Below are 16,243 nucleotides of genomic sequence, written 5' to 3'. Positions count from 1 at the left end.
TTTGTAAGCCTAATTAGCATATTCAGTTAATCAGCGCAATATGGCATGTTGTTATTTTCATCGCAGGAAGCCTGAAACATTAAGAATACAATTTTTAAGTGATTTCTGTGATGGGGAATCATAGAACACCAACGTGTAGTTTGAGATAGTGCAACTGTCTTAAATGTTATCATTGGCATAAACATTATAATCAACATTATTCTTATGTTCAAGTGGATGGTACCATATACCATGTATGTAAAGTGGGAAAGTTTCAAGTGCATTTTTATTCTGGAGGTGGGGGTACATTCATGTTTTAGATAGGTACAACATTTGTTCTAGTTTTGCGGTAGACTAAGCTTGGTTGCCATCTTGCCAACCTTGGCATGCTTGGGCAATCATCTTCATTAGCATATTCAGCTAATTGACGTAATATATAATTTGTTGTTAATCTAATTAGTCCAACAAGCCTGAAAACTCACGACAACGAATTTTTGTGATTTTCTATGACGAGAAATGCATTTATAATATAGTTTGACTTTTGAAATTATGCAATTGTAATAATCAAAATGTTAAGAATATGATGATTAGAATAATGAACTTATCTGCAGCTATTCAATAGTAAAGAAGGACCCAGATTGTGATTAACATGTATATGACCGGGAAGCGTTGCGAGGTTCAATTTGTCACTGTTGTTGTTGATTCTTGTTTGCGATAGGTAGGTATAAAAGTAGATGAAGCGTGACTGCCGACTTGTTTGCTACCTTGACCCTGATTTTTATACGAGCCGAGCCATGTATAACATATGTCTTTCTACATAAAGAATATGTAAAATGTTTTACAGTGCAGCTGATAGTCGGGGTTACATAATATTAACGACCTGTAATATGAATTACAGTTTTGGAATGTATGTTTATCATTCAGGATAATTGTATGCAGTCTGTATCTTTCATAAATTAGGTTATCTGGCGACTCTGCTGTCATCACATTTGCTGTAATTTTACAGTACTTTTTTTTTTTTTTTTTACAGTGCACGGTTGTGAACAATATTTCTTTATCATGGCTCCATCTTTGCTCAATTTTGGTACTGTGTGACGCCTACATAACAGAGCAATAACACGGCAAAAAGATTAGCACAAAATGTCGTCCTTTCGTGGTGTCGACGGCAGGGATTTTTGAGATGAAAATCGTGAGCTAGATTGTTTAACAGTAGTATATTCGATATAAAGCACAAAGTACTTGCCTTATGGTACTGTTAAAGTCATATGAATAAAGAAAAACTGGTAATCAATGTCAGTTTGTGTTTGCTTATCATTGTCAAATCGTTAGTTTCTTTGTTTCATTTTTCCATCTGAGAAGATGGCTGGATAGCCCATATTCAGCTGCACCAACTGGTCTTCCATGGGGTCCAGTTGGGTGTGACGAGGGACCATTGGGTTTATGCACCCTGCTCTGTGATGAATGAATGAATGAATGAAGTGTGATGTTGTACGTGCGTGAGATGTTGCTTTCACACACCAGAACTCCAGTTTATGTGAAGACCAGACGGTATGATTACACACAATATTTTGCTCAGTTAGACTCTGGAATCGAACCTGCGTCTGTTAATTGGATCTGGAGGCAGACGCGCTACTTTTATGAGCCAATCAGTGCCCCGATTTTCTCTGTCAGAAGTTGCATCTAATCGTTGGATGGGAAATCAGGATCCACACAATCAAACTTTGGGCAAAGTCGCACTTTGGGCAATCGCAAGTAGGATACATCCATTCTAAATACTGTATATACAGTCAGACAGACGGACAGACAGACACACATACACATGCTCCCTGGCATCTACATAAGTATACCTGCCCGTTTTTGGTGGTTGTTGTTGCTGTTGCTGTTGTTGTTGTTGTTGTTGTTGTTGTTGTTGTTCTTTTTTATGATTACAATATGTTTGTTGATATTTGTAAATATCTCCCCTCTGCATTGTAACTTGCTCAATGGATGTAGCTCATTGTACACAAGTGTGTTTGCAATATCAGTGTGTCTGTCCTCTGTTGCTCACAGTAATACATGGTCTCGCTGAAAAACAGCTGTCCAGCTGAAAGCAGCCTTTTAACCCAGGTATAAATAAATTACACTCAACTAGACTCAAAACATTTCTCGTATATCTCAATCACGCCACCACCAACCCGTCATGTTTATCTTGCAGTAATTATTCTCCATGATCAATCCTCAATTCTCTCAACTTCAGTCCATGAACACCTACCTCAAGTCTAATCTCATTGACTATCCTGTACTGATTACCTCATCACAAACACAATACACTAAGGAGCATTTACCAAAATTGCAATGAGGTTTATGCAAAATATATACAAGTATAAACATCAATTCCTTTTACATATAAAATATAGTCAGGATAAAAACATGTATTGAGAAATGTTGTACATTACAGGGTATAGATGCATGCCAGACACCAATAGGTCCTCGTTCCCATTCTCCATTATAGAGTTCTGAATTGTTTCTTTCACATCTCATGTATACAGTGGACTCCAGTTATAACGAAGTCCTCGGGACCGGCAGTTTTCTTTTATTATATCGAAATTTTGATATAACCGAGCAAATAAACAATAAAAATATATAAAGTGGATAGCGTTTTGGCCCGAATTTTTACTTTGTTGTAACCGGAATTTTGTTATAACCGTGTTCGTTATAATAGGAGTGCACTGTAAGGGATGTATTCTAAGACCCTCCATATGACAATCAGGGGTGTTGGTGTGGAGAAATAGCCCAATGTTTTAAAAAATGACAGATTCAAATTGTTTGTTTTTGTGTGTGTGTGTGTGTGTGTGTGTGTGTACCTGCAATGTATGGGCTTTTCAAGAATTGTTGTCAGGAAGACTTTTTTTTTAATCTAAGATAAAATTCCTTTTGGCTTTCATTATCTATTCTACATAAAAATACTGTAAAACAAGGTGAAAAAATATTTACATAATCGATTAAAAACGAATGAATACATAAATGAGCAGCAGAGAGAGAAACATGGAACATTCAACTTTCTTGTTGCTAATGAATATTCATTTGTCTCTAATTTGCATAAGCATTTCCCAATCTTCCATCATATACACTGTATTGTCAAAACACACAATCAGCATTACCATTCTTTACTTTACAAGTCAAAGTACATCCCACACAGCTGGTATACAAATAAAAGGCTAGGAGCAGCTACTGTAGGGCATATACATTGTACTAAACCTGGTACACTTGAATTGATATTTAAAACTCAAGCCCAGTTTTAACAGACCTTACCCTGACAAAATTGGGACAATGTCCAAGAGAACAAAATTCCTTGCCTTGGCCAATAAAACCAGACACACACCAAAAACCTTCTCCAGGTAGATTTCCATAACAACCTATCCATTCATGCACACAGGGGAATGTGAATACAATCCATGCATGTGATCAGCGAGTGGCATGTCATTCTATTTGGACTATTGTGCATGGGTGATCAGTGTATCAAAGGAATGTTACTGTGAGAGCATCTTAACAGAAGGGTTGTCAGGGTAATGTCTGGGTAATATCAGGGTAATTACCCAAGTTGGCTAGGGTAGACTTTGGCAAAATTTACCACCACATCATCTGAGCAACATTTTGTGGGGACAGTTTTAACAGGCAGAGTAAAAAAAAAGATTGCCTGGACGTTGTCGTAGTATCTCTGGTTAGAAATTCTCTGTTAATACAGGGATTTACTCCCTCTCTTTCTCTCTCTCTCTATCCCCCTCTCTTGGTATCCCTTGAACTCCCTTTCTGTCTCTTCTTGTTCTCGCCAGGCAACTTACATATAGTTGACATGACCTGTGCCGTGCCTTTTTACATTGTCAAAAACGAGGCATTAGTAAATGAAAATGCGATTTCAATGCGATAATGAGTAACTATCTATCTGTGGAGACAAACAACATATCTCTTCCATAATAATTATTTTGTTGCAGAGCAAATAATTCAGAGATGCCTAGGTTGGGGAGCTGGTAAGATTAATATTTTGTGGTAAGGGGAGGGAGTGTGTGAGGGGTGTTCCTATCCCTCCCCCCCCCCCCCTCATCATGGTAAGGAGGTTTGACATTTTTCAAACTATAAATCATGTGATCTGGTGCACACTGAACGTAACAATTTGACTGATTCTGATTAAAAAGTAGAAATGTTGCTATGACCACTGATACCCCTGTGCTACATCGCGTTATTTTCCCAACACCTACACAGTGGGCCTACGTCTTGACAATGTGAGACCAGAGTTTCAGGGGCTGCAGAACTTTTTAAGGATGGGGGTCAGGGGACAATGGTACTATCGCTCTTTTCACCTTTGATCCCATGGCACAAAACTTTTCATAGAGAATCTCGTAGTCTGCTAGTACATTGATACATTGAGTTTTATGAAAATACCTTTGGGCACTGCACAGATATGGGGAAAAGCGTCAAATTGTAGAATTTGGCCTTGACCCATGATCTTTAAAATGGTAAGGTGTAGCTTTGTCCACTCGTATACATACATGCCAGGTTTCACTTGGCTGCTTCAAATGGTTCTTAAAGGGATGATATAGTATTGGTTGAGGTGAGGATTCAGCTTTTAACTCTTTGCAAGATACTTAGAAACCACTTTATGAAGTGTTAAAGAGCATAAAATTCCATGTTGTCCATTTGTATATTCGGTCTGGGGCATTTTCAAGAAAAAGCTGAAAATGCAAAAAGTTTACACACAGGGGATGCCAGATGCTGAACAATGAATGATCGCAATACTGAGCGAAAAAAAGAAAAGAAAAGAAAATTCTAATCTTGCACCTAACTCCTTAGAGATGTGCTTCTGATTGTAGCTTCATGTTGCCAATTTAGCAATCTTTAGGAATTCTTGAATGCTGAAAGGTATGGGTGATTGCCCCATATGCTTTATTGGTGGTGATGATGCTCCAGAGAGTTTCTTTCAGGTAGCACTACCTCGGTAGGCCAGAAAGCGGTTCTATTTTCTGGACCATGGAAAATACTTGTTCCCTTCAACTACTTGAGTGGGGGATCACCAAGACGAGGGTTGCCACTTTCGAGAGTCGAGGAAGGAGGAGGGTGTTATCTGGAGCCTTGAGCAGGGAAAGATGCTGCCAGATGACGTCCAATCTATGAAGTCCATCTTCAGACACCTTTGCCTTGCTCCAGACACTTTGAGGGACGACTTCATCATTCATCAGTTGGTAGGCTGAAAACTCGTCTGCCAGTTTATCCATTTCTTGTGGCGACTGGAAGGGAAGAAGCGCGCTGAACCTGAAATGGGGAACACCAAAGATAGTAGATAACAAGAAAGAAGGCGCACGATAAAAATGGACACAAAATGGCTACCCTACATGACGATACAAAAGAGAGCTAAGTACAAACTCAGTACACTTAGGAACATCATTCATTTCCAAAGGTAGTAGTATTCTTATCATCTTAAAAAGATTGAGAAATTATAGTCGTAGCTTTTTTTCAATTAAGGGGATAATTTTGAAGAACAAGATTTTAGAGTAATAAGGATTATTTCGTGGAGGTAAAAATTTGGCAACAACATGATCTCACAATCAAAAATGCTTGATAAACAACATCTTCAACGACAGCGCGTCTCAGGCAAAGACACACATCACCTGAGACGCGCTGTCCCCAAAGCCGCTGCTGTTGTTTATCAAGTGTCAAGACAGCGCGTCTCAGGTGATGTGCGTATACGCTTGAAGACCGCGCGCTGTCCATTTGTTTTGTACAGGATTAGCGCGCACTTTCGTGTCTTATTAGTTAAGCGTCTTTGGGGGAACACCAACAGTTCGAGAAAGAACAAGTTCAAGGTGTATCAACTTTGACTAGAAATGTTACTATGGTGACAGGCATGCCTCCTCCATATCACATTACTCTCCCAATGGGTGTATATCGGTAGTACATCTTTCCATCTTGCGGATATGAGATGACAATTTCACAATCAATATGGTTGGCACATAATCATTATCGTAATAACACATCAATCTCTGTGAGTACACTTTGAGCTGTTTTCAAAATAACGAGATCGGATGAGACGTATTTTCACTGTGTGGTAATGCACGCATACTAATAACTTTACACAGCCCTGCTGCTGTATACAGCGTGGTGAGCAGAGCGACAAGAATGTGTATAGTTAGTATATCAAGTATAACAAGGAAAAGTAGAAATTACGCGGCGCGTAATATATGTCCCCGCCGGAAGTAGCATTTTGTAGCAAAATGTGCAATACAGGTCAAAAATCAAGGTCAAAGGTCAAAGATGTCAAAGGTCAAAATTCTGTGTAAAGTTTTGAAGCCCTCACCTAGTGCCATCACATAAAGCAAACGGAATCGAAATCGGGTTAGAAATGGCGAAGGAGTAGCATTTTGTAGCCAATGTACAATACAGGTCAAAAATCAAGGTCAAAGGTCAAAGAAGGCAAAGGTCAAAATTCTGTGTAGAAGTTTTGAAGCCCTCACCTAGTGCCATCACATAAAGCAAACGGAATCGAAATCGGGTTAGAAATGGCGAAGGAGTAGCATTTTGTAGCCAATGTACAATACAGGTCAAAAATCAAGGTCAAAGGTCAAAGAAGGCAAAGGTCAAAATTCTGTGTAGAAGTTTTGAAGCCCTCACCTAGTGCCATCACATAAAGCAAACGGAATCGAAATCGGGTTAGAAATGGCGAAGGAGTAGCATTTTGTAGCCAATGTACAATACAGGTCAAAAATCAAGGTCAAAGGTCAAAGAAGGCAAAGGTCAAAATTCTGTGTAGAAGTTTTGAAGCCCTCTCCTAGTGCCATCACATAAAGCAAACGGAATCGAAATCGGGTTAGAAATGGCGAAGGAAGAGCATTTTGTAGCAAAATGTACAATATAGGTCAAAAATCAAGGTCAAAGGTCAAAGAAGGCAAAGGTCAAAATTCTGTGTAGAAGTTTTGAAGCCCTCACCTAGTGCCATCACATAAAGCAAACGGAATCGAAATCGGGTTAGAAATGGCGAAGGAGTAGCATTTTGTAGCAAAATGTACAATATAGGTCAAAAATCAGGGTCAAAGGTCAAAGAAGTCAAAGGTCAAAATTCTGTGTAGAAGTTTTGAAGCCCTCACCTAGTGCCATCATATAAAGCAAACGGAATCGAAATCGGGTTAGAAATGGCGAAGGAGTAGCATTTTGTAGCAAAATGTACAATATAGGTCAAAGGTCAAGGTCAAAGGTCACGACTGAAATTCTGTGTAGAAGTTTCAAAGCTCCCTTGTAGTGCTATCATATAAAGCAAACAGAATTAAAATTGGCTCATAAATGACAGAGAAGTAGCAAATTGAAGATTTTGATCACACACGGACGCACACACGGACACACGGACGGACACACGGACGGACGGACGGACGGACGGACGGACACACACACGTACGGAGCCCGTTTCATAGTCCCCTGCTCGAACTCGTTCGGCCGGGACAATTACCCTGTAAGTGTATGCACTCAGTCATTTCTTTGGTATGGAGAAAATAGTGTAATTTCAACATCAAATCAAAAAGTGTAATTTTAGCATTTCAAACTGATTGTTTACATTTGAACTTTGAGCACATGACCCAAAATTTCAAAAGAGGAACAAGGTCAGGTATGCATATGTACTAAGTTTCATGAACATACTTTGAGCCATTTTCAAAGGGGGAAAATAAATGTTTTAGCATTTTCATTTGACTTTTGATCTTTCGGTTCAAAACTTTCCCTACGGAACCTTAATATGGTAATACTAGGTGTTACAAAAAACATTTCCCACTTTTGATTCTTAATAGTTCGAAACTACACATCATGTAACACCGTCATTGATATGAGTAAAAGCTGAATAGTGTACAGTTTTATTGGATGTGATTTGAATATGAGAGCATGAATCAGTTTCATTAAGACGTTGCATCAAAATTATGACCAGCAGGATCCCTCAGGATCCTTATTCAAGCTGGATCCTGAGGGATCCTGCTGGTCATAATTTTGATGCAATGCCTAAATCCATGATTAATTTTAAAATTAAGTTCCAGATTTTGGTCAAATTTGAACCCTCTGAACTTTACACAAGAACCAATGATGTGTATGTGAGTGTGTGCTTAAAATGACCCTGAACAATAGACATGAATACCACAAATACCACCTTTTCAGAGCTCTGCCGACAAGGCTTGTGGACTCTTGCTCCAAGGCACATGAATGCTTTATTAACCCTATTCTAACTGGGCTATTTGAGACCAAGTTTTTACTGAGGGGGGGTCAATTTGACCCCCCCCCTTCAGATCTTGGCCGCCGATCGTGCGATCGCCGCGAAATTTTGCCTGAAGATAGAGCTGGATGTCAACTACAAGATAACATGGTCATACAATAGAAAAATATTGCCTTTCTATTTTTAATAAATTAATTATGCAAATTTGTGCATGAAATCATATTTTCACCTATAACTCAATTAAAAAGACTGGAGGATTGCTAAATTTTTGTGTCAGAATTCCTCAAGACACATCAAACAATTTTCTTGAAAAATTAGCACAATCGAAATCAATTTCTTTTGTTTTTTATTGTTTTGTTAATTTCTTATGTATTTTATTGTTTTTTCAACCTTTTGTTTTCTATTGTTTTTTTGCCAAAATTTGTTGCAGGCACTTTTTCAGGCTTATCTAAACTAGAATTGATTAATTTCAATGGTTAAAAGTTGAAATAATCTAATTTATATCAATTTAACCAAAAAACACAATTTGCATTGGATTTGCACACGATATCATGAATTTGAGCTGTTTTTTGGTTGACATGCATATGCAAAACATTACGTAACTTCAAAACGGTGAACCCGAACGTCGCAAATTTGGTCTCAAAATATGCGGGAGACTTCTATGAAAAAAGTCGTGAAACGACGCGGCAAAATCTTTGCGCGTTGCGAAATCGTGGCGCGAAACGTCGAGGGGGGGGTCAATTTGACCCGCCTAGTTAGAATAGGGTTAATAATTCATGATGGATTGCCCTGGGCACTACTAGACCCCGTTTACAGTGCAAGGCTCGGCCGCGGCCAAGCCACGGCCGAGCCCGCCTTCATTTCAGTGTAAACGCGCAAAAGGCCAAATACGAGGCCAAAATTGGCCTCGCATTTGGCCACGCTCTGGAGGTGGTCTCGGCTGCGGCCGAGCCCAGCGGCCGAGCCCAGCCTTTTCTCAGTGTAAACGCAAACTGGGCCAAATTTTAGTCTGGCTTCCAAACCCTCTGCCAGTACTTTTTCGCTATTCAGGATATTAACCCCCTCAATGTCGAAAATTAGTATAGTTTAAGCTGGTGCAAAGGATTTTCCTTCGGCAAAGGCCTTTGCCCGAACGGCGACTTTTTTTCTTTTTTTTAACGGATGCTTGTGCATACCTGTCTATGAAGTATTCCACTTCAGAGAGGGCGGCATTCTCTCTGCGCCTGAAATTGACAAATGCCGCATTCCTCAGAAGGCTGTCGTCCAAGGGAAGCTGCCCCAGAGTATAGGAGAAGGCACGTGAATAGAAGGCCCGAACACCCTCATAGAACTTGGATGCCTGATGGCCCGAGATTGAACCTTCATTGAGGAGTTTGTTCAGCAGAGTTTTTGCACCAAACCCAATGAACAAGCTGTTGTCTGTGAACAAAATTTTGAATGGATAACGCAAAGAGTTAAAATCAAAATGATAGAAACTAGCCTTTCTCTGTCACAACTTTTAAACTAGTATACTTCATGATGGGCAAAGTGATGGTGTTGTACACTTTTTGAATGACGTAAAATGATGTAAAATAAATAAATCAGATTACATGCAAAATGTCCCATGAGGACCTCAAAAGTAAAGAAATAATCAGTAACAAATGAAGAAACTGACCAGAAACTGGTTAGCTTTTTTCTGTCTTTATTTGTTACATACTCAAAAAGCTGCATCACTTCGGTGACCCCTCGCATTTATCCCCAAGTTGAATTATCCTTCAGGTTTATGCCAGGTTTAAGTGTACTTGTGTGTCACACACAAACACACTGCTAAAGCTTCTGACCATCTGAGCATTGAGAATTTAGGGTTTCTGAGATGAACACTGAACTAGGGCTTCCTATAGCTCAGTCGGTAGAGCACCGGGCTTGCAATCCGGAGGTCATGGGTTCGAATCCCGATGGAATCCCATTATCTTTGCTCAACTTTCCACTAATAAACTTTTAAACTAGTATACTTAATGATGGGCAAAGGGATGGTGTTGTACAGTTTTTGAATGACAAGATGTTAAAAAAATAATTCAGATTACACGCAAAATGTCCAAAGAGGACCTCAAAAATAAAGAAATAATCAGTAATCACAATTTGATACTCAACAGTATACTGTATATGCCATATATCTAGTGAGTCTAATTCTTTGTGAATCAGGACTTTCCAACAATATGCGAGTGGCTGAATTCGCAACTGTGAAGTACAGTGCTGAACAGAGAAATGTGTGCATGCACGTCACAATCACAATTAATCTATTTGCGTGTTTATTTGTTTGTGAATAGCACCCAACTTGTAAAATTTACAAATATTCAAAAACAAAAATCATGCAATGTGTGATGTATACAGTATTTGTCAAGATGCTCTGTTTCACTTTAATAACTTATTGCATGCTTTGACTGACAATTTCCATACAAAAATCCCATAGCATTGTACACACTGTCGAAAGTCCCTGGCAAATTAAGGGCTGACGTGATAAGGAGAAAAGGTTCTGTTACCAATCCAGACTCTACGATGGTATTACCTGGAAGTTGCACATCCGGGGCCTTGTAATGCATGTTCATGAAGTCTCCCTTTGCTGCCTTGATGGTCTGCACCCTGACAAATTTACTGGCCAACTTCTGGAGGAAGGACTGCATCTGGGCGTGCACGATTGGGATGACGGGATCCTCCCGTTCCAGGAACGAGTTGAACTGCAAGAACGTCTGCAAGGCGGACTGGTAGAAGAGAAGGTAGACCTCTGTCATGGGGTCTTCGAACAGGACACGGAGCCTACCAAAATATGGGGCCTTGTCATCTGCGTAGCGATGAAAACAAAAGAGAAATGCTGTACTAGCTATTTTTATAATTAAATAATCATAATCTTCAGAATCTTATGTTGACCACATTGTATTAAAGGACAAGTTCACCTTAACAAACACGTGGACTGAATTTTCAAAGTTTCCCTGCCGCCATCGCAGGATGAGGGAACTACAGCTGTACTACAGCTTGTGATGTCATTTGCTAAAAAATAATAGAAAATATAAAGAAAATTCAACATATTTTTTACTTTTCTCGCAAAACAAACATTTGTCATGCCTCTTTTGGAAAGCAGGGGGAATAATATTACCCATAACATATATCAGTAACAAGTTGAAGGTTTTTTGTATTTTTCTTTTTCTTTGGAATTCTCATAATATTTTCCACATAACGTGTAGTAGTCTTCTCATCCAGCACAGACTGCACATATACTTTAAATACTCATAACTTGCAAACAGATCGTCCGGTTTTTCCTCAAACTTTCACTGATGTGTTCTATAACTATTTCTGTATTCACTCAATCTACATAATAATGACGTTGAACATGTCCCTTAAAGGACAAGTCCACCTTCATATACATAAGGATTGAGAGAATGCAGCATGGGTAATATTAGTAGAACACACCAGTGAAAGTTTGAGGAAAATCAGACAATCCGTTCCAAAGTAATGAATTTTTGAAGTATCTGCGCAGTCACTGCTGGATGAGAAGACTACTACGGTAGTGTATGATGTCACATGCGTACAACGATATGAGGAAAATAAAAAGAGAACTTCACAAAACTTTACTTTTTGAATAAAGTGCACATTTCTTCGACTTGTTACTGATGTATGTTAAGGGTAATATTATTCCCCATGCCTTCAGAAAGAAAGAAGTTGAGTGTTCTTTCGTTATGCGAGAAAAATGGAAATATGTTGAATTTTCTTTATTCTTTCTTCATATCGTTGTACTCATGTGACATCACAAGCCATGGTACATGTAGTCTTCTCATCCAGTCATGACTGAGCAGAAAGTTCAAAAAATCATAACTTTTGAACGGATTGTCCGATTTTCCTCAAACTCTCACTGATGTGTTTTACTAATATTGCTGCATTCACTAAACCCACATGTCTATGAAGGTGAACTTGTCCTTTAAAATGAAACTACAGTTAAACTCGCCTAAGTCGACGTCGCATATGTCGAATAATCGCGTAAGTCGATGATTTCAAAAAGTCCCGATTTTTCCCCATTGACTTACGTGTATTAATTCACTCACAAGTCGAATTTTGTAAGTCGAATACTCGCCTAAGTCGATGAAATTCCAAGAACACTTTCACGGAAAAACCACTGAATTCACTGTGCCTAAGTCGAATAAGATTTTATTGTGTAATAAATCACTGTCATTTATTGTTCATTATTTATTACTCAATCATTATTTTGTTTGTCAGATGAGTTTGAGTTGACAAAAAAAAAAAAGATCTAAAATCAAAATTCAAAGCGATATCATGGGATCGTTGAACTCTCTTCGTGTTTTGAGGTCCGCTGGTACAGCCCTGTGAGCTGTCGCGCTACGTACAGCGTTCGTTCAGTACACATGCGTTCATTTACATGTACAGTATTGAGCTTGTAGTGTAGCTTGGCATTTGCAGCGCTGTGCAGTGGAGTGTTATAATGGATGAAGCTGCTGAGTTTTCAAAGCGGAAAGTAGGGGGAAAGTTACGGGCACGAGTAAATCAGAATTGCACCTCTACACGCATTTCAAGCCACGGTATGGTAAACTGGAATCAATCACTGCTCAAATATCGTTCATATTCACTTCCCCAAGGTTTAACAAGGGTGTAAAGTAATCGGACCTGTGCCAATACTAATGCACTGTCCATGCAAAGTTAGCCGCGGCCCTGTCGGGCGACCCGTGCTGCGACACACCGCTCCAGCTCTCGGCTCCAGAGTAGACAACATACATGTACATTATACATGTACGTGTGGTGAAACTGTAAGTCGATTTTTTTCGACTTACGTACAAGTCGAAAATCGCCTAAGTCGATGTGTTTTGCTCAGTCCCGAGAAGATCGACTTACGCGAGTTTAACTGTACCTTCTAAAATGACATTATGTACATGTATGCAAACCTTTTGAGAGAAAGTAGCTCTTAAGACTCCCGTACTGCTGCAGGATACGTGAAACAGTCGTTTCGAGATTCAGCCATCGGGTGTCGACATGTTTGACGGCCTGCTGGTATGTGATGTCACAGAATGTGTGGTACTGCACAGGATCCATCTTCTGCTTTGTACTATTGTCAAACCAGTGGAACAGGTCAGTGGCCATCTCCTCAACACTAAATCCAGACACCTGTGAAGTTCAACACAAAATGTTTTTGGGAATAATAAGCAATCATTTTACATTCTGTGTATTCTTTGAATTCAATTACTACACTTACCTCTGCCAAGGAGGTTATGTTTTTGTCCATGTTGGTTTGTCTGTCTCTCTATTTGTTTGTCTGTTTGCATACAGGTGTAATCACTCAATAAGTTATGAAGGGATTTGGATGAAACTTTAGGGAAGTTTTGATAATGATAAGGAAGAGATGATTTAATTTTGGTAGTGGTCCGGATCATTGTAAAGATCCTGGAATTGATATTAACTATTTGATAGTTGTTTTGTGTGTGTGTGTGTGTGTGTGTGTGTGTGTGTGGCTTTTTTGTTTTTTTTTTTGTTTTTTTTTTTTAAGGAATAAGACCAAAAAATGAGGGAATTCAAGCTGCTTTTACAACTTTACATGTATATTTGAGGTAGGCTCACTGAGTATGCTCACTCAGTGCGTGCTCATGGTGCAGCAAGAAGTGAAGGGAGAGACATTCAATTCAGGGATAAGGATTCAAGAAGAGGAAGTGATGGAATGAAACACCATACCGACATTTTTTTGTACTATTCACTTTACATTCTGTTACAACATAAACCATCAAAATAAGCGTAAAGATAAGCAAAGGAAAGAAAAATGCAGTGGGTTATTGTTGCCTTGCATGGGTGTGGAATTTGGCAGTACATAATATGGTACAAGGAAACTGGTTGACATTACCACAGCAAATTTTAGCTTCCAGTTGCTTCTGTCATATCTCATTCTCCTGTTATTATTTTCGGTTGCGTAAAACGAGCAAAAATTGCCACTTTTACAATGATGTAGCACATCGAAGGAAACTGTTAAAGTTTTGACCCAATTATCTCTTCCACATTTATAAAAACTTTTTTGTAAAAATAACCATAACAAAAAACAAAAACAAAAACCTTACCCCCCAAAACAATATGCAGTTGTATTCAAAACAATAGAAATTATACATCTTTAATCCTTAGTGCTAAAATCCCTTCAGTAAAATTATAAAAATGTACACACATAACATACTGTACTAACGTGTTTCTTTCCCTTCAACCCTACTTGAAGATGATTTTGGAAATAAAAAAATCAATTTTGCTTGTCCCAGGGATTGGTATGATATCCACCTGTTCAAAGGCATCGGAAGCCTTGCTGGCAGTGTTGTGCACAATGTGGCACCCACAATCCACGATGTATGTCGCCGGGTTTTTGTCCCGAACGTGGGTCTCGATGGGGTCCCCGCACACGGTCAGTGAGGTGTTGTCAACAGCAACTCCAACACAATTCTCCCACTCAATGAGGTGTCTACACAGAGCATCATCCATCTTGAGGAACAGAGTCTGTAACGTGTCCTCTGTAGACACGCACTGTAAGTCCAGAAATTGCATGCTCACTTGTCCACTGTCAAAGATACGGACCCTCATCGGGTTTATTTCCTCCATGCCATTGTCTGACGAGCCATCGATGACAAGGGAAAACGGGTGACGAACCACGTTGGGAATCATCTCCCCCTCGATGTAAGGAGTAACTTCTGTATTAGTGATGCACGCCGTCTTGGTTCGCTTGGAGGAAAAGTCCTTGGATATCTTGCTATCGGGAAATATGTCCGGAAACAGTGGTGTGAGCTCATCTGCCAAGTCGAGGGGAATGTTGTTCTGACTGAGTAATGTGGCAACTTTCACGTCAGCTTGCCCAACCTGTGGTATGAACAATAATCACAATTTTACATCAATGTAGGCTTCATTTTAATGTACAAGGTACAGCATAACAGCCAGCACAACAGCTTATTTCAAATGTGACAGCCAGGATCCGGCCAACCAAAACAAGGCCATGAAGGGCAGTGAGGAATTTAAATCAGAAACAGTTCCTATCTGCTTCTTCATATTTCATTGCCCAACATCCCCATAAAAAAAAAAAAAAAAAACACACACACACACACACAAAATACACTGCTATACAAAACTTACTGTAGGACTTCGAAAAAGCTGAAATGGTCCCAGGACCTGACTAACTTCGCGGGGACAAGGGGATAATTCCTGATGAGCCTCTAAACTATGGTTTGGAAGGGAAAGTGGCATGGGACTTTCCCTTCAACATGGGGGACCAATGTGAATGTTGGGACAGTGGGTAGAGTCCTCTGCCTTTCTGGTGAAAAGTGTAAATTTGTACAGCTGTAGCACTCAATCGCAAAGATGGCTTGAATGAGATAAAATTCATAGGAGAAAAAAAAAACACACAGACACCACAAATAGCTGTTTGGTTGTTTGTTTGTTGTTGTTGTTTTTTGTTCATTTTGTTCCATGTATCAGTGTCATGACAATGAGCTGAGCATAAGATGTACCTTGTCTGTGACTGTTTGGTCTCGATGAAGCGGCTCCTGAGACTTCATCCTGTTGGCTTTAAGTCTGTGCTGCTTACCACTAACGTGACGTTCCACATCTGCAATCCCCATGTGTCCACATGACATGCTCTTGTCGCAAATGTGGCAGTGAAACGTAAACATGTCATCTCCTTTTGTGATGAAGGGGTATCTTCTTGTCCATGCTTCGCAAAACTTGCTCCTGTATTTCTTCCTTCTACATGTACTTGGACTTTCCTTCCTCTGAAGAAAGGCGTTCATCTTGAACTGTGCACAGCATGTTACACGGGTAGAAGAATTAATCACACATGAAACTGAATTCACAGGGAATAAACGACATGACGAATTAGGATTGAGGATAGCAAGCCCACCTTTCTCTAGATCTCCTATGGAATCCTTAAATGTACAACGTGTATTGATAATAAAATCTCTTAATATAAATCCCTTCAGATATTATAAAAACATTGTCATAATTGCTATATCCTGCTTTTTGTGCATTCCCCCACCTCTCCAACCATAGATG

General features: G+C 39.4%; 1 protein-coding gene and 1 non-coding gene across 2 annotated transcripts; one reads left to right on the top strand and one right to left on the bottom strand.

The window, feature by feature from the left end:
- Positions 1-2,298: 2,298 nt before the first annotated feature.
- Positions 2,299-15,950, bottom strand: LOC140244263 (uncharacterized). The gene is made up of 6 exons (XM_072323902.1): positions 15,703-15,950; positions 14,489-15,058; positions 13,123-13,342; positions 10,743-11,015; positions 9,373-9,616; positions 2,299-5,265 (listed from the first exon to the last, which is right to left on the bottom strand). The coding sequence occupies exons 1-6, from the start codon at positions 15,862-15,864 to the stop codon at positions 5,004-5,006; spliced, it is 1,731 nt and encodes a 576-aa protein (XP_072180003.1). The 5' UTR covers positions 15,865-15,950; the 3' UTR covers positions 2,299-5,003.
- Trnaa-ugc (transfer RNA alanine (anticodon UGC)) lies at positions 10,066-10,141 on the top strand. Its single transcript has one exon. It is a non-coding gene; the product is annotated as a tRNA-Ala (tRNA).
- Positions 15,951-16,243: the final 293 nt, after the last annotated feature.

The sequence above is a fragment of the Diadema setosum genome, chromosome 21, assembly GCF_964275005.1.
Source record: "Diadema setosum chromosome 21, eeDiaSeto1, whole genome shotgun sequence".
In the NCBI taxonomy this organism is placed as follows: Eukaryota; Metazoa; Echinodermata; class Echinoidea; order Diadematoida; family Diadematidae; genus Diadema; species Diadema setosum.
This window is presented reverse-complemented; position numbering and strand designations above follow the sequence as displayed.